The sequence below is a fragment of the Heterodontus francisci genome, chromosome 9, assembly GCF_036365525.1.
Source record: "Heterodontus francisci isolate sHetFra1 chromosome 9, sHetFra1.hap1, whole genome shotgun sequence".
Taxonomy (NCBI): domain Eukaryota; kingdom Metazoa; phylum Chordata; class Chondrichthyes; order Heterodontiformes; family Heterodontidae; genus Heterodontus; species Heterodontus francisci.
This window is the reverse complement of record NC_090379.1, coordinates 35,015,292-35,034,708: the sequence shown is the minus strand read 5'-3', so window position 1 is coordinate 35,034,708 and position 19,417 is coordinate 35,015,292. Positions and strand designations below refer to the sequence as shown.

Here is a 19,417-nt window from a genome sequence, read left to right as displayed (position 1 = left end):
GGTGATTCACTTTGGAAGGAGTAACAGCAATGCAGAGTACTGGGCTAATGGGAAGATTCTTGGTAGTGTAGATGAACAGAGAGATCTTGGTATCCAGGTACATAAATCCCTGAAAGTTGCTACCCAGGTTAATAGGGCTGTTAAGAAGGCATATGGTGTGTTAGCTTTTATTAGTAGGGGGATCGAGTTTCAGAGCCACGGGGTCATGATGCAGCTGTACAAAACTCTGGTGAGGCCGCACCTGGAGTATTGCGTGCAGTTCTGGTCACCGCATTATAGGAAGGATGTCGAAGCTTTGGAAAGGGTGCAGAGGAGATTTACTAGGATGTTGCCTGGTATGGAAGGAAGGTCTTACGAGGAAAGGCTGAGGGACTTGGGGTTGTTTTCGTTAGAGAGAAGGAGGAGGAGAGGTGACTTAATAGAGACATACAAGATAATCAGAGGGTTAGATAGGGTGGATAGTGAGAGTCTTTTTCCTCGGATGAGGATGGCAAACACGAGGGGACATAGCTTTAAGTTGAGGGGTGAAAGATATAGGACAGATGTCAGAGGTAGTTTCTTTACGCAGAGAGTAGTAGGGGCGTGGAACGCCCTGCCTGCAACAGTAGTAGACTCGCCAACTTTAAGGGCATTTAAGTGGTCATTGGATAGACATATGGATGTAAATGGAATAGTGTAGGTCAGATGATCGGCGCAACATCGAGGGCCGAAGGGCCTGTACTGCGCTGTAATATTCTAATTCTAATTCTAATCTAATTCAACAGTCCAATATGCTTTACAGCCAATTAACTTTTGAAGTGCAGTAACCGTTGTAATGGAGGACTTCAATTGTTCTAAAACATATACAGGTTTGTCTGACAGATTGCTGAATTAACTGTTCTGCTGTGAACGATTCTGCCAAAGGCAAGCCATTTCTTTAAAATAGTTATTTCCAGAAGCATTTTAGTTTCTTCACAAGAACTTACCAACTTACCATAGCCACTTAATCCCACCCATGGCGCTCACAGAGGAAATCTAGAAACCATGATCATTGAATCATAATAAACAAGCTGGAGCATAAATCGTAGAGAGACATATGAGTAGGACATTATTTTATTGAGCACATACTATTTTAAGACTGCGTGTTCAAAAACAACTTAAGTGCCATCTTTTCAGGAGATACCGAGTGGCAGGGTGTGAGGGAGCAGGTGTTGTCATTGCTGTCTAGTGGTAGCAATCTCACCTCTGGGTCAGAAAGATTTTGGGTTCAAGTCCCATTTCAGGAAGTTGACTGCATAATCTAGACTGTGACTTCCTTGCAGTGTTGAGGGAGTACTGAATTGACGTTGCCTTTCAAAGGAGACATTATATCAAGGTCTGTTCAAGTGAATGTAAAAGTTCTTAACGGCGCTATTCAAGGAAGAGCAGGGAAATTGTCCCAGCCAAAATTTATCCCTCAATCAACAAAAAAAAATTAACTGATCATTTGAAGTCATCTGATCAATGGTGTTCATTGGATGCTGTGTGTAAACTGGCTGCCACATTTGCTTACAAAACTAGTGCTTATACAACTGTTGGCCTGAGATCATGAAAGACATGAAAGACTCTGTGGGCTGGATTTTCAGGTTGGGGGTGGGGAACGCCAGCCAGGAAGATTTCCGGGCCGTGAAACCCTCCCACCCCCGAAAAGGAAATGATGCATGATACTCACGGTGTCGACCCCTTAATTGATGTGGAGACAGCTATCCCATCAAATTAGCAGCCGTGGGACTTCTAAAGTGCAGGGTTGATTTAAACAAACCATGGCATTCATTTCTGTGGCCTCTGTTTATATCGATTTGCTGACCAATGGAAGATATCCCAGGAGAGTCGGAGGCCTGGAACATGGGACAGGGCTGCCCCCAGGTTGTCCGATGCTGACCTACATGCAATGTTGGAGGCCGTGAGCGAGAGGAGGGAGATCCTCTTACCTGAGGGTGGGAGGAGGAGACCACCTGCGCAAATGAAGCAGGCCTGGCAGCACATAGCAGGGATTGTGAGCAGCAGAAGTAACCCGTAGATCCTGGATTCAGTGCTGGAAATGGTTCAATGATCTCATATGCTCTGGCAAGGTGAGTGGCAACTCCAACCCTCAGGATGGGCCTTTGGGTGCTCCCCCTCCAGCAGACACACAAATTGAGGAGCCCCAGGGTGCATGCTGCATCTGAACAAGGCAGGACTATGTGCCCAGGATACTTAAAGAGCTCAGAACCATACTACTGCTGAGGACCTGTCAACACTAAGAGCAGCTGCTAATGAATAGGAACAGTTACCATTGGCCATGTAGCACAGCAGTGCCTTATCTCACTCTCTATCGTCTATGCAGGAAAAATGGGCCTACAATGCAATGGAGTGTGTCCAGAGGGGAGGAGGTGTCCCCTACTTTCATATCATTACTCCTATGGAAGACTGAGCAATGGAGATTTCCAGGATTGCTGATCAGGAGGAAGTTGGCTCTAGTGAAATGGGCAGCCATGGTGCAGACAGTGATTTCAGATGGCACTGTTTTAATGGGGTGCATTGCACTCCACTGCATCTGACAGCATGCTAAACAATGATTCCATCGGGAAGCTTCAGCAGTCTGGAAGCTTCTGCTCTCCAAGGCTGGCTCATTATCTTTTCTTCAGTCTCCCACAGATGCAGACATCCATAAACGGAGACCCTCTCCCTCCTAAGCAGCACCTCAGGAGGAGGAGCTTGAAACAGAAGAGGCACCGTCACATCTTACAAGCGCACCATTCACAAAGCACAGATACTCTCACCTCAATGGGTCCTCATGCACAATTCGAGAGTGTGTTATTGGGTAAGGAGCACTGCACTAGGTGGCAGGAGGAGGGGCCAGAGGCAGAGTAAGCTGTAGTCAGTTTCCCTCAGAGGGTGGAGGACAGACACAGCCCTGCTCAGCTGGGCACAGATGTAGGGCCTCAAGTCACAAGAAAGGCGGCTCGACCTAGACCAGCAGCAGCAGATGTACTCCCATGTGTTAGAGTTCCCTGAGGCAGTGCAGGGACATGGGTTGAGACTGGAGGAGTCCATCCAGCTAATGTGCGCCACTATGGCACAGGAATTTGTGCGCATGAGCTCCTCCATTGAGAGAGTGGCCAATCTCAGGGAAAGCCATCAGCGGTAGCACTCCAAGTGGATGCAGGAGCAGCCCACTGACAAGCACAGGATGCAGCTCACAATGTGTCGCCTGGAGCAGTCTCTGGCACTAGTGGCGCAGAGATGTTTGGAGTGAATGCAGACATCTGGTGCGCCCAGCAAGGGCTGAGGATGTCACAAACAAGGATGAGGGTGCCACGTTTCACCGGGCTCCATCATCGATTTTAGCTCGTCTGACAGTGGGAGCCTCTGTACTGCATTGATGCAGGCCCAGCAGCCTCTGCAGATGCTCCCCCAGGCATCTCCACAATGAAGATGGCCGCCATGGGCTTCTCAGCTGCCAGCAAAGAAACATGAGCAGGCTGCCTCCAGCTCCTGTAAAGCCAGCATGTAGGAATTGCCGAGTGTGGAAGGCACAGCACAGCGAGGAGCACTGAGTGGGTGACTGGGTGTTTTCTTACTGTCTCTGAGCACAATGTCCATTTCTTTGCACTGTATAAATAATGACACTTTAAGCCACACGTCTGAGACTCTTTTATTACTGGCATGACAAGGAAAGTAGCATCAGGAGGTGAAGGAAATCAGGGGTGCCACCATAGTGAGGGCAAAGCCTCTGGTCAGATGTATATCTTTCATTGGCATTAAGTGATTAGTTGTTTCATGCTGCATCTTGCATAGATGTATTAGAACAGGTACCTTGGACTGACCTCTGTAGCATTATTAAAATTATTTCATGGGATGTGGGCGTCACTGGTTAGGCCAGCATTTATTGCCCATGCCTAATTGCCCTTGAGAAGGTGGTGGTGAGCTGCTTGCTTGAACCGCTGTAGTTCACCTGGTCCAAGTACACCCACAGTGCTGTTAGGAAGGGAGTTCCAGGATTTTGATTCAGCAACAGCAAAGGAACAGTAATATAATTCCAAGCCAGGATGGTGTGTGGCTTGGAGGGGAACTTGAAGGTGTGGTGTTCCCATGTGTCTGCTGCCCTTGTCCTTCTGGGTGGTAGAGGTCGTTTGTTTGGAAAGTGCTGTCGAAGGAGCCTTGGTGAGTTGCTGCAGTGTATCTTGTATATGGTACACACTGCTGCCACTGTGCGTCAGTGGTGGAGAGAGTGAATGTTTAAGGTGCTGGATGATGTGCTAATCAAGCAGACTGATTTGTCCTGGATGGTGTTGAGCTTCTTGAGTGTTGTTGGAGCTACACTCATCCAGGCAAGTGAAAAGTGTTCCATCATACACCTGACTTGTGCCTTGTAGATGGTGGATAGGATTTGGGGAATCAGAAGGTGGGTTACATGCCTCAGAATTCCCAGTCTCTGACCTGCTTTTATAGCCACAGTATTTACATGGCTGGTCCAGTTCAGTTTCTGGTCAATGGTAACTCCCAGGATGTTGATAGTGGGGGATTCAGCAATGGTAATGCCATTGAATGTCACGAGGAGACAGTTAGATTCTGTGTTGTTGGAGATGGTCATTGCTTAGCACTTGTGCGACGCAAATGTTACTTGCCACTTATCAGCCCAAGCCTGAATTTTTTCCGGGTGTCGATCCTTATGGACATGGACTGCTTCAGTATCTGAGGCGTTGCAAATGGTACTGAACATTGTGCAATCATCAGCGAATATCCCCGCTTCTGACCTTATGATGGAGGGAAGGTCATTGATGAAGCAGCTGAAGATGGTTGGGCTAAGGACACTACCCTGAGGATCTCCTGCAGCAATGTCCTAGGACTGAGATGATTGGCCTGCAACAGCTACAACCATTTTCCTTGGTACTGGGTATGACTCCAATCAGTGGATGACTTTCCCCATGATTTCCATTGACTTCAATTTTGCTAGGGCTCCTTGATGCCATACTCGGTCAAATGCAGCCTTGACGTTAAGGGCAGTCACTCTCACTTCCCCTCTTGAGTTCAGCTCTTTTGTCCATGTTTAGACCAAGGCTGTAACGAGGTCAGGAGCCGAGAGGCCCTGGTGGAACCCAAAGTGAGCAACAGTGAGCAGGTTATTTCTGTGTAAGTGCCTCTTGACAGCATTGTCAACGACATCTTCCATCACTTTGGTGATGATCGAGAGAAGACTGATGGGGCTGTAATTGGCTTGATCGGATTTGCCCTGTTTTTGTGGATAGGACATGCCTGGGCAATTTCCCACATTGTCGGGTAGATGCCAGTGTTGTAGCTGTACTGGAACAGTTTGGCTAGGAGCGCAGCTAGTTCTGGAGCACAAGTCTTCAGTACTATTGCCAGGTTGTTGTCATGGCCCACAGCTTTTTCAGCATCCAGTGCTTTCAGCCGTTTCATGATATCATGTGGAGTGAATCAGATTGGCTGAAGACTGGCATCTGTGATGCTGGGGACCTCAGGGAGGTCAAGATGCATCATCCACTCTTCATCTTGGCTCAGAGGGGGCTCAGCTGAAACATTCCTGGATCAAACGATCCCTGATGTCCACGGCATCCTACCGAGATCTTCATGTCATGTGCCATACCAAAGCACCTCCCTGTGCAGCTGGAGAACCTCAGTGTCTGCATCCTTCCCCTCAGCCTCTACTACCTCCTTCTCTTTCACCTCCTGCTCCTCTTCCTTTTCTTCCAAAGAGCTATGTGGTTCCAGGGCCTCACTGTCTTGAAGGTCCACACCTATCTGGAGCGCCATGTTATGAAAAGCACAGCAGAACACTACAATAACCAAGACCCTTGCAGGAGGATTTTGGAGGGTGCCACCCAGGCACCAGAATCGCATCTTCAGAAGCCCAATGGCCTGTTCAATGGTGGTCCTGGTGAGCAGATGGCATTGGTTCCATCACCTTGTGCCTCTGTCTGCGGGTCTCGTAGAGGGGTGAGTCGTTGTTGGCTGTCCCTCGATTCGAGGATGTTGTTTACTCAAGGTCACTAGTTTCTGCCATGGGTCGTCAGGTGACTGAACAGGCCGATTCTCGACCGCAGATCTTTGGGCATATGGGGCAGGACATCCCACAAGGTAGTGGGGTCCAGAATGCAGGATTTGCTTCCTTTTCTTTCCTTCTGTGCTGCCGCTCTGCCTCATCATTAAGGCATTTGGACTCAAAGCATGATGCAGCTTGATGAACAAGTTGTCACCATTTTGAATGATTGGTAGCAAGCTCCTCCCAGTCATTAATGTCAATGCTGCCACACTTCAAACAGCCAGCTCTTCAAGGGATATCCCTTATCCCCTAGGATCTGTCCACAGAGTTTGGGGGTTAGAGTGAAGAGCTGCTGCAGCCTGGACTGGCAGAGGATGAAGGAGTCACAGCCACATCTCCTTCCTCAGTGACTGTCTCCGGCTCAGACTTATTCCACGTGGGTTCCAACTGCAGTTTCACCCATCATGCTTTGAATCCACCCAGGGCTACAGGTATCTCCGAGAAATACAACGTTCCTCGGACTGCTACTCTCGCCGCATCCTGAGATCCACACTCAGTGCTATGCGCCGCCACATGCACACACTGGACCTCTCTCTCCAGCAGCACCGCCTCACCTTATCTCAAAGCTGTTCTACTCCGCAGTTTCATTTCATCTTTCGTCTCATCCTACACATTAACAAAAAACTTTTTTTCTTCCTTTCAGGTGTCAAGGAACGCAAGCTCCAGCAGCTGATGGGGACGAATGCTCCTCCAGATCCTCCTTCCGCTTCACTTCCCTCTGACCCCACTCCTTCTGATCTGACCCCTTGCCGTGTATTCACTATACTCTCTGACCTCCCCCTCTCTGATGCTGAACGTTCTGTACTCAGCAAAGGTCTCAGTTTTATCCCCTTACGCCCCCACCTCAATGAATTTCGCACTCGGCATGACATTGAGCTCTTCTTCCGTTGCCTCCGCCTCCGGGCTCACTTCTTTGACCAGGAGTCGTCCTCCCGACCAGCAGACCCATTCACCCGCCTCCAGCATTCTCCCTCTACCTGGACCCCTCCCCCTGGCCACTTACCCGCTCTTGATCTCTTCATTGAAAACTGTCGGCGAGACATTGGTCATCACAATTTCTCTGCCCCCCTCACTCACTCTAACCTGTCCCCCTCTGAACTTGAGGCACTCCGTTCTCTCAGGTCTAACCCCGACATGGTCATCAAACCTGTAGACAAGGGTGGTGCTGTTGTTGTATGGCGTACCGACCTCTACCTTGCAGAAGCTCAACGCCAACTCACAGACACTTCTTCCTACCTCCCTCTGGACCATGACCCCACCACCGAACATCAAGCCACCGTCCAAAGGACTGTCACTGACCTCATCTCCTCTGGAGATCTTCCCCCTACAGCTTCCAACCTCATAGTCCAGCAACCCCGGACAGCCTGCTTCTACCTCCTTCCCAAAATCCACAAACGGAACTGTCCCGGCAGACCCATTGTGTCAGCCTGCTCCTGCCCCACTGAAATTATTTCTTCCTATCTTGACTCTATCTTTTCTCCGCTGGTCCAGTCTCTTTCCACCTACATCCGTGACTCTTCTGACGCCCTACGTCATTTTGACAATTTCCAGTTTCCTGGTCCCAACCGCCTCCTCTTCACTATGGACGTCCAATCGCTCTACACCTCCATCCCCCACCGGGATGCTTTGAGGGCTCTCCGCTTCTTCCTGGAACAGAGGCCCAACCAGTCCCCATCCACCACCACCCTCCTCCGCCTGGCTGAACTTATTCTCACATTGAACAACTTCTCCTTCAACTCCACGCACTTCCTTCAAGTAAAAGGTGTCGCTATGGGTACCCGCATGGGTCCTAGTTATGCCTGTCTTTTTGTGGGATATGTCGAGCATTCTTTGTTCCAGTCCTACTCAGGCCCCCTCCCCCAACTCTTTTTCCGGTACATTGATAACTGTATCGGTGCTGTTTCCTGCTCCCGCCCCGAACTGGAAAACTTTATCAACTTTGCTTCCAATTTCCACCCTTCTCTCACCTTTACATGGTCCATCTCTGACACTTCCCTTCCCTTCCTCGACTTCTCTGTGTCCATCTCTGGGGATAGGTTGTCTACTAATATCCATTATAAGCTCACCGACTCCCACAGCTACCTTGACTGCACTTCTTCACACCCTACCTCCTGTAAGGATTCCATTCCATTCTCCCAGTTTTTCCGTCTTCGACGCATCTGCTCTGATGCTGCTACCTTCCATGACGGTGCTTCTGGTATGACCTCCTTTTTCATCAACCGAGGATTGCCCCCCCACTGTTGTTGACAGGGCCCTCAACCGTGTCCGGCCCATTTCCCGTACCTCTGCCCTCAACCCTTCCCCTCCCTCCCAGAACCATGACAGGGTTCCCCTTGTCCACACTTTCCACCCCATCAGCCTCCATATCCAAAGGATCATCCTCCGCCATTTCCGCCACCTCCAGCGTGATGCCACTACCAAATGCATCTTCCCCTCCCTTCCCCTGTCAGCATTCCGAAGGGATCGTTCCCTCCGTGACACCCTGGTCCACTTCTCCATTACCCCCACCACCTCGTCCCCATCCCCTGGCACCTTCCCCTGCAATCGCAGGAGGTGTAATACCTGCCCATTTACCTCCTCTCTCCTCACTATCCCAGGCCCCAAACACTCCTTTCAGGTGAAGCAGCGATTTACTTGTACTTCTTTCAATGTAGTATACTGTATTCGCTGCTCACAATGTGGTCTCCTCTACATTGGGGAGACCAAGCGCAGACTGGGTGACCGTTTTGCAGAACACCTCTGCTCGGTCCGCAAGCAGGACCCTGAGCTTCCGGTTGCTTGCCATTTCAACACTCCCCCCCTGCTCTCATGCTCACATCTCTGTCCTGGGATTGCCGCAGTGTTCCAGTGAACATCAACGCAAGCTCGAGGAACAGCATCTCATCTACCGATACGGCACATTACAGACTGCCGGACTGAACATTGAGTTCAATAATTTCAGAGCATGACAGCCCCCCATTTTACTTTCATTTTTAGTTGTTTTTTCTTTTTTTCTTTTTTACATTTTTTACAACCTTTTTTTTGCATTTATTTCATTTCATCTTAGTTTGTTCAGTTTGCTTACCCACTGTTTTTTTTCATGTTTGCACTTGCTGCTGTTCAATATTCAGTCCGTTAACACCTATTCTGTACTAATGCTTTGTCTTTCAACACACCATTAACATATTGTTTGCCTTTGCTCCATGACCTTTTGGTCAGCTATGTGGCCTTGTCCAATCTGCACCTTCTCCTTTGTTATCTCTTGCCCCACCCCCACCTCACTTGCTTATAACCTGTGACATTTTTAATATTTGTCAGTTCCAAAGAAGGGTCACTGACCCGAAACATTAACTCTGCTTCTCTTTCCACAGATGCTGCCAGACCTGCTGAGTGGTTCCAGCATTTCTTGTTTTTATTTCAGATTTCCAGCATCCGCAGTATTTTGCTTTTACTATTATGAAGGAGTCATGGCAGCTACCAGGGAAATGAGCACAGACATGCAGGAAGCTCCTGTTGTACCTGAACATAGAGAGAGTGGAAGACTTTCCTGTTCATGAATCTCACTAATGTGTGGTTGGATGCCTTGATGGCCACATGGGTGCAATCAATGATGGCCTGCACCTGGGGGATTCCAGTGATGGCAGCGAAACCCATTGCCCTCTGTGCCTGCAAGGCCTCATCTGTCAAAATAAATGAAGGTATTGTCCAGCCCTTGCAAGATGCAGTATTTTTTTGTTTATTCATTCATGGGATGTGGGCATCACTGGCTATGCCAGCATTTATTGCCCATCCCTAATTGCCCTTGAGAAGGTGGTGGTGAGCTTCCTTCTTGAACCGCTGCAGTCCATATGAGGTAGGTACACCCACAGTGCTGTTAGGAAGGGAGTTCCAGGATTTTGACCCAGCGACAGTGAAGGAACGGTGATATAGTTCCAAGTCAGGATGGTGCGAACTTGCAGGTGGTGGTGTTCCCATGTATTTGCTGCCCTTGTCCTTCTAGTTGGTAGAGGTCACGGGTTTGGAAGGTGCTGTCGAAGGAGCCTTGGTGCGTTGCTGCAGTGCATCTTGTAGATGGTACACACAGCTGCCACTGTGCGTCAGTGGTGGAGGGAGTGAATGTTTGTGGATGGGGTGCCAATCAAGAGGCTGCCTTGTCCTGGATGGTGTCGAGCTTCTTGAGTGTTGTTGGAGCTGCACCCATCCAGGCAAGTGGAAGTATTCCATCACACTCCTGACTTGTGCCTTGTAGATGGTGGACAGGCATTGGGGAATCAGGAGGTGAGTTACTCGCCACAGGATTCCTAGCCTCTGACCTGCTTTTGTTGCCACGGTATTTATCTGGCTACTCCAGTTCAGTTTCTGGTCAATGGTAGCCCCTAGGATGTTGATAGTGGGGGATTCAGCGATGGTAATGCCATTGAATGTCAAGGGGAGATGGTTAGATTCTCTCTTGTTGGAGATGGTCATTGCCTGGCACTTGTGTGGCGCAAATGTTACTAGCCACTTATCAGCCCAACCTGGATATTGTCCAGGTCTTGCTGCATTTCTACACAGACTGCTTCAGTATTTGAGGAGTCATGAATGGTGCTGAACATTGTGCAATCATCAGCGAAGATCCCCACTTCTGACCTTATGATTGAAGGAAGCAGCTGAAGATGGTTGGGCCTAGGACAGCTATTTGCAAGATGCAGCTATTGCAAGATGCCACCAAAGTCCACAGCTGAGCCTCGAAAGGAGCCAGCAGCCAAGAAGGTCAAGGCCACAGTGACTTTGACAGTTACTGGCAGGGCACGGTGACCAGTGCTGTGAGGTGTGAGGTCTTCGGTGATGACGGCACAGATATCTGTGACCATCTGCCTGGATAGTTGCAATCTCCGGTGGCACTGGGTCTCAGTCATCTCCAGGTAGATCCACCTTTGCTGGCAGATCCTATGTGGGGGGTACAGCATCCATGTCCTCCAGCCCTTCATTCCTCTCTGTTGTCTGCCTGATGCTCAGGACTCCGTTCTTCCTTCACAGGGTGTTGCTCCTCATCGCCATTGGACCCAATATCCACGAGTTGTTTCCCCATTGCGAGCTACTGCCTTCCTTGTGCTCAGCTGGTTGTCCAATTGTCCTTCACAACCTTGCCCTCTGTTCTTCTGCCCCCATAATGCCAGAGGGTGACAACCCCCTACACTGCCCGAGTGTGTACTGCCAACTGCCAAACACCAGAGCAGCGCCAAGGGCACCTGACTACCAATGTCTGAGTCCCCTTGTATGCCGGTTCAACTTTAGTGGCTCTGGGGTAATTCCCCAGAGCAGCCATGACTGGCGCCCCACCTTGTACCCATCTCCTTTCACCTGGTCTGCCCCAGAAAGCGTGTGTAGCCATGCAACCCCGTGAAACTCTCAACACCCTCAGCAAGCACTTTAATTGGCCTTAACAGGGGATGTGGTGGGATTCGATCTGGCCCCCCACCCAGTTTAACATAGCCAGCATGGGAACGGCACAGTGAACCAGCATGCCGGCCACTGCTGGTATTTTTATTTTATTTATTTTATTTAGAGATACAGCACTGAAACAGGCCCTTCGGCCCACCGAGTCTGTGCCGACCATCAACCACCCATTTATACTAATCCTACACTAATTCCATATATTTCCCTATATTTCCCTACCACCTACCTATACTAGGGGTAATTTATAATGGCCAATTTACCTATCAACCTGCAAGTCTTTGGCATGTGGGAGGAAACCGGAGCACCCGGAGGAAACCCACATAGACACAGGGAGAACTTGCAAACTCGACACAGGCAGTACCCAGAATTGAACCCGGGTCGCTGGAGCTGTGAGGCTGCAGTGCTAACCACTGCGCCACTGTTCCGGACCCTATCTGCCTCCAATCCCGACCTCGGCGGAGCTCGAAAACTTAGCCCTATATAATTAAAGTTCTTTGACAATAAATATGTTTGATTTGTATATGCTGTGTGATCAGCATTATTATTTTGATAGATGCTAATTTTCTACCAGCACCATCATCATGTCACAGTGTTAGTTTCTTCTTTCAAATTAAAACCCAGTAAGATTAAAAAGAGTACCAATATATTTAAAATCCCAAATGTCAATAATGTAACCCCATTTAGGCAGTGCATAAGATTAGGGTGAGTGTTAAAGTCTCAAGATGGTAACTTATGGGGTGCTCTCTAAGTTATTTTTCAACAACAAACATTGGTGTTGCAGAACCAGTAATGGTGACTATGGAACTACCAGATTATTGTAAAAACCATGTCCATTAGAGAAGGAAATCTGCTGTCCTTAGCTTGTCTGGCCTATATGTGACACCAGACTCACAGCAATGTGGTTGACTCTTAACTGCCCTCAGAAATGGCATAGCAAGCCACTCAGAACAAAGAACAGTACAGCACAGGAACAGGCCATTCGGCCCTCCTGCGCCGATCTTGATGCCTGTCTCAACTAAAACCTTCTGCACTTCCGGGGTCCGTATCCCTCTATTCCCATCCTATTCATGTATTTGTCAAGATGCCTCTTAAACGTCGCTATCGTACCTGCTTCCACCACCTCCCCTGGCAGCAGGTTCCAGGCACTCACCACCCTCTGTGTAAAAAACTTGCCTCACACATCCCCTCTAAACTTTGCCCCTCACACCTTAAACCTATGTCCCCTAGTAACTGACTCTTCCACCCTGGGAAAAAGCTTCTGACTATCCACTCTGTCCATGCCACTCATAACTTTGTAAACCTCTATCATGTCGCCCCTCCACCTCCGTCGTTCCAGTGAAAACACTCAGTTGTATCAAAACTGCTTCAAAAAACTATAATAAGACTGAAACTGGACACACCACGCAGCATCAACCTAGGCACTAGATTCAACTGTGACAAAGGCACACCCAGCCCAGTCGACCTTAAAGCCCTTCTCCTAACAACTGAAGATTATGCCAAAATTGAGAGAGCCTATCCCATTGATAGGACAGACTCAACAGAGGTGATGGTACAGAACATGCCCCTGGGAGTACTCAACATTGACTGAAGACCCCATGAAAGCTCATGGTATCAGGTCAAACATGGGCAAGGAGACCTCTTGATGATTACCACCTACTGCCCTCCCTCAGCTGATGAAGCAGTACTCCTCCATGTTGAATGCCACTTGGAAGAAGCACTGAGGGCAGCAAGGGCACAGATGTACTCTGGATGGGGGACCTCAATGTTCATCACCAAGAGTGGCTCGGTAGCACCACTACTGACCGAGCTGGCTGAGTCCTGAAGGACGTATCTTCCAGACTGAGCCTGTGCCAGGTGGTGAGAGAAACAAGAGGGAAAAATCTACTTGACCTCATCCTCACCAATCTACCTGTCACAGATGAATCTGTCCCAATGACGGTATTGGTGGGAGTGAACACCTCACAGTCTTTGTGGAGATGACATCTCATTAACACACTAAGGACACCATCCATCATGTTGTGTGGTGCTACCATCCATGCTAAATGGGATAGATGCAGAATATATCTAGCAGCTCCAAACTGGGCAACTATGAGGTGCTATGGACAATCAGCAGCAGCAGAACTGTATTCCACCACATTTTACCATTATCATTGAGCCAGGGAACCAACCCAATCGTTCAATGAGGAGTGTAGGAGAGAATGCTAGGACACTAGGCGTACCTAAAAATGAGGTGCTACCTGTGAAACTACATCACAGGACTGCATGCATGCCAAATGGCAGCATCAGCATGCTATAGGCAGAGCCAAAAGATCCCACAGCCAACGGATCAGTTCAAAGCGCTGCAGTGTGGCCACATCCAGTTGTGAATGGTGGTGGAGAATTAAACAACTAATAGGAGGACGATGCATGAACATCCCTGTCCTCAGTGATGGTGGACCCTACACTTCAAAAGATAAAGCTGAAGCATTTGCAATCATCTCCAGCCAAAAGTGCCAAGTGGATAATTCATCTCTGCCTCCCCCTAAGGTCCCCAGCATCACAGAAGCTAGTCCTCAACCAATTCAATCCACTCCACGTGATATTAAGAAATGGCTGAGCACACTGGATACATCAAAGGCCTGGGTCCTGATCATATCCCGGCTGTAGTGCTGAAGATTGTGCACTACTAGCTGCCCCTCTAGCCAAGCTGTTCCAGTGCAGCTACAGCAATGACATCTACTTGAAAATGTGGAAAGTTGCACAGTTTGTCCTCACCACAAAAAAACAATCTGGCCAATTACCGTCCCATCAGTCTACTCTCAATCATCAGCAAAGTGATGGAAGGTGTCATCAACAGTGCCATCAAGAAGCACTTACTCACCAAATGACATGCTCAGTTTGAGTTCCACCAGGGCCACTTTGCTCCAGACCTCATTATAACCTTGTTCCAAACATGGACAAAAGAGTTGGATTCCAAAGATAGGGTGAGAGTAGCTGCCCTTGACAGCAGGACAGCATTTGACCGAGTGTGGCATCAAGGACCCCTAGAAAAATTGAAGTCAATAGGAATCGGGGGAAAACTCTCCAATGGCTGGACTCATACCGAGCACAAAGGAAGATAGTTGTGGTTGTTGGAGGCCAATCATCTCAGCCCAGAACATCACTGCAGGAGCTCCTCAGGGCAGTGTCTGAGGCTCAAACATCTTCAGCTGCTTTATCAATGGCCTTCCTTCCATCATAAGGTTCAGATGTGGTGTTGTTCGCTGATGATTGCACAATTTTCAGTGCCATTCACAACTCCTGATATAATGAAGCAGCCCATGTAGAAATGCAGCAAGTCCTGGACAACATTCAGGCTTGGGCTGATTTGTGGCATGAATGTTAGTTGCCACTTAATGCCAGGTAATGACTATTTCCAATAGGAGAGAATCTAACCACCTCCCCTTGACATTCAGTGGCATTACCATCACTGAATTCCCCTACCATCAACATCCTGGTGGTCACTGACCAGCAACTGAACAGGACCAGCCACATAAATACTGTGGCTACAAGAGCAGGTCAGAGGCTGGGAATTCTGTGGTAAGTAACTCACTTCCTGTCTCCCCAAAGTGTTTACACCATCATCAAAGCCCATGTCAGGAGTGTGATAGTATATTCTGTCTCCACTGAGTGCAGCTTCAACAACACTTAAGAAGCTTGACACCATCCAGAACAAAGCAGCCCATAGAACTGGCACCACACCAATGTCTGAAACATTCATTCCCTCCACCAGTAGCGCACCATGTTTGTAGCGTGTACCATATACAAGATGCACTGCAGTAACTTGCTAAGGTTTCTTCAGCATCTTCCAAACCAACGAACTAGAAGGACAAGGACAGCAGGTGCATGGGAACACCACCACCTGCAAGTTCTCTCCAACTTACACACCGTCCTAATTTGGAAACATATCACTGGTCCTTCATCGTAGCTGGATCAAAATCCTGGAACTCCCTGCATAACAGCACTATGAGTGTACCTCACAGACTGCAGAGATTCAAGAATGTGATTCACCAACACCTTCCCAAACACTATTAGGGATGGGCAATAAATGCTGGCCTTGCCAGCGACACCCACATCCTATGAATGAATAATAAAAAAATTAGCTTCAGTTTGACTGCTCAAAAAACTAAGATTTTTTTTTGTAGATGTGGAACTCCAGTATTACTGTATTTGGACATTCCTGTTCTGAAGTAAGGATATATTGGTAGAGTAATCATAAAGTAGACTCTATTCAGTTATCTGATGGTTTGAAAGAGTATTCCAATTGATTGAGGCTTGCATCAAAATCTACAAGAATTAGTGATTAACTCAGCATTAATATCAGGAGTGTAATCATCAAATCAACTATACAGCAATGGAAATAAAGTTAAAACAAAAATAAATATATAGGATATAGATATGAAGTTCAGATAGTAATAAGGTCATAGAAAAAGATAGTCAGATAAGGTGCAGAATCAGTGCTTGGATGATAGATTGTGTTGGATATGCTTAATGCACTTAATGGCCTTCCACATCCCTGTTCTCTTGTGTTTTTATATCAAAGCCATGAAAGAAATCAAAAATAATGGCACGTCAAATTATATATTTTTTGATTACTGGTCGTGCTTCATCTGGAAAATCCTGTTGTCAGTCTCTCAATTTTCACGAGCGATACACCAGAACAACCAATGCAGCAGCTACTTTGAATGGTCAATCTGGCATTTAGCAAGAATAGGTTTAAGATATATGCTCACTGCTGATGTACTCTCTACTTTTCTGTATGAAAATGACTAATTATTCAACAGCTTTTAGCAGTGGAATGTGCTAATGGCACCATTAAGAAAAGTCAGTCTGTAAGACTGTAAGAGACAAAGTTAGGTTTGTTTAAAAATGTGATTTAGGCAGTGGCGTAGTGGTAATGTCACTGGACTAGTAATCCAGAGCTCAGGCTAATGCTCTAGGGACATGGGTTCAAATCCCACCACAGTAGATAGTGAAATTTGAATTCAATTAATAAATCTGGAATAAAAAGCTAGTCCAATGATGGCCATGAAACCATTGTCAATTGTTGTAAAAACCCATCTGGTTCACTAATGTCCTTTAGGGAAGGAAATCTGCTGTCCTTACCTGGTCTGGCCTACATGTGACTCCAGATCCACAGCAATGTGGTTGACTCTTAATGCCCTCTGAAATGGCCTAGCAAGCCACTCAGTTGTCAATTAGGGATGGGCAATAAATGCTGGCCTAGTCAGCGATGCCCACATCCCACAAACGAATAAAAAAAAACATAAATGCTTGTAGGACAACATCATATGAAATTTTCAACTCAAATGCTTCAACCTCGTGTTCTGTAAATCACCAAGTTCTTACCTGCCCAGTAAAACTTCTGAAATTATATTTCAATGCTTTGTCTCTGGATGATGCTAAACATAGATACTATAATAATTCAAAAAGTCTAAGAAAAAAAGTGCTACTCTATAGACCCTACTTTCCAAAATAGCTTTAAAGCGCGTATTACCTTGCAATTCGGGGTTACTATGGTAACATTCATATAACAAATAGCAAAAAAACTTTCTTTTGCTTTGCTTCTGAAGTACTGGTTAAGGAGATACTCTATTTGTCCCATTGTTCACGAAGGTTCCAGATGCCCTGTTGCCCTCGCCACACTGTTATCAGCTTACACATCCAACAGCTTTGTGAACAAAATGTTGAAACCTAAATATGCGCACACAAGTCCAACTAACAGGGCATGCCACAAGATGGGTATGTGGGCGCAAGTGGGCGGCACAGTGGCGCAGTGATTAGCACCGCAGCCTCACAGCTCCAGGGACCCGGGTTCAATTCTGGGTACTGCCTGTGTGGAGTTTGCAAGTTCTCCCTGTGTCTGCGTGGGTTTCCTCCGGGTGCTCCGGTTTCCTCCCACAGCCAAAGACTTGCAGGTTGGTAGGTAAATTAGCCATTATAAATTGCCCCTAGTATAGGTAGGTGGTAGGGAAATATAGGGACAGGTGGGGATGTGGTAGGAATATGGGATTAGTGTAGGATTAGTATAATTGGGTGGTTGATGGTCGGCACAGACTTGGTGGGCCGAAGGGCCTGTTTCAGTGCTGTATCTCTAAACTAAACTAAGATGCCCACCTCCAGCAAAATATGGGCCAATACAACATCTTATCTCATCATGAATACTATAATCTTTAAAAAAAACATTTAGTAACCCTTTTGTAATGATGATTTAAAAAATGCATGTACTTACAGCCAACCATCATCATAGCCACAGAAAATATCTTCTCCCCATCTGTTGTAGGAGCAATGTTGCCAAATCCTATTGTGGTAAGGCTGGTCATGGTAAAGTAAAGGGAAGATATATACAGTGAATCCTTTGTGGGTCCCCCTTCCCACTGTCCAGTGCCACTAGCATTAAAATGGTAGGGCATTCCAATACTTAGTCCCAGCTGATACAGCCAGCTGTCTGTTTTTATTCTGTTGGTGACTTCATCAATGACCTCGTAGTCTCCAATACTGTACCATATGCAGGCGAGCCAATGAGCCACTAAGCCAAAAACGCATACCAGGAGTACCAGCACGGCAGCACCATATTCGAGGTAATGGTCCAGCTTCCTGGCGACACGGCCAAGTCTTAGAAGACGCACAACTTTCAGCGAACTGAACAGGCTGCTAATACCCTGAAATCAACAGATATTGAATCATGTTATTTTGTAAAGGATACAAAAAAAACTGAGAGAGCTTTGTTTATTTTTCAAGACTATGTAGAAAGTCGTCAAAGATTATAGGGACAGAGCCAGGGAGTGGAACGAATTTGATAGCTCTTTCAAAGCTCTGGCACAGACATAATGGGTTGAATAGCCTCCTTCTGTGCTGTGCGATTTGATGATTCTATAATAACACCAGATAGTATCCCTTTTTTTCCACAAGTAATGAAAGTCTTGAGTAAGATCCAAGATCCACTGACAAACTTATAGTACAAATATTTATATACTATTGTCACTCTGGTGAATCATTATTATTTGGTACTGCAGTTTTGCTCGTTATGCAATTAGACCATGAAGTATAGGATAGATTTCCTTAGCTGAGTGGAGACATAGAGGAAAATCATGCAGGATGGATTGCACAGGGCGCATGTCTGATTTTTCATCTACCAATTGATTGATTATAAAATCAGCAGGTTTTGATAAGGACATGTGATTCTTCCTGCCCAACCTTTCTCAATCTCCTCTGTCCAGGCAATTATTTATGCCAATGTGCAACACAGGGAACTCTGTCCCAAAGGGCTGGATTTTAAAGCCCCTCCACCGTCGGGAACATTGACGGGGGTGGGGGTAATGAAGATCGGTGCGGCAGAGGCCAGCCACTAACCCCGACAGCGACAGACCCCGTGCCGATCTCAGCGGTGGCGGCGACCCCGCCGTTCATCGATGGGACCCCTATTCCAATATGTGAACTAGTTTACATACCTGATTTAACGAGGGTCCCGTCACCTCCTTGATTGCCGCACCGATCTTCATTCGCCGCGCCTTTGAATCCCCGTTCGGGGAAATGTAGCACGACACCTGTGGGGAGGGGGGGGGACGATGATTTTCTTCTCCGTGCGGGAGGGGAGTGGGGTAACATCGCTGTGAATTGGTCGGATGGAAGGGGTAAAGGGCAAAGGTGCCAACCTTTGGCAGGGGGAAAAAGTCAAATTACTAATAAACAAATTCGGGGGGGGGGAAGGGCAGGAATATTTTGATATGACATGGGGGGGGGGGGGAATGCTTGGGAAGATAATGTAATTGTTTTTGAGAAACGTTCACTTACCTGGCCCTTTAAATTTTAAATGCCCATTAAGGGCTGCAAGCCCTTTAAAAATGGCGCGATGGTTGTGTATTGGCGCCGGACACCATTGCCGTCATCGCGGCGGCTCCATGAAGCGTGCCCCTG

General features: G+C 47.5%; 1 protein-coding gene across 1 annotated transcript in view; it reads right to left on the bottom strand.

Moving 5' to 3' along the window:
* kcnh5b (potassium voltage-gated channel, subfamily H (eag-related), member 5b) overlaps positions 1 to 19,417 on the bottom strand; it is a 349,527-nt gene that overhangs the window by 190,017 nt on the left and 140,093 nt on the right. Inside the window, exon 7 of the mRNA XM_068038274.1 lies at positions 17,733 to 18,162. Coding sequence (XP_067894375.1) covers positions 17,733 to 18,162 — 430 coding nt within the window. The remainder of the gene's footprint in view (positions 1 to 17,732; positions 18,163 to 19,417) is intronic.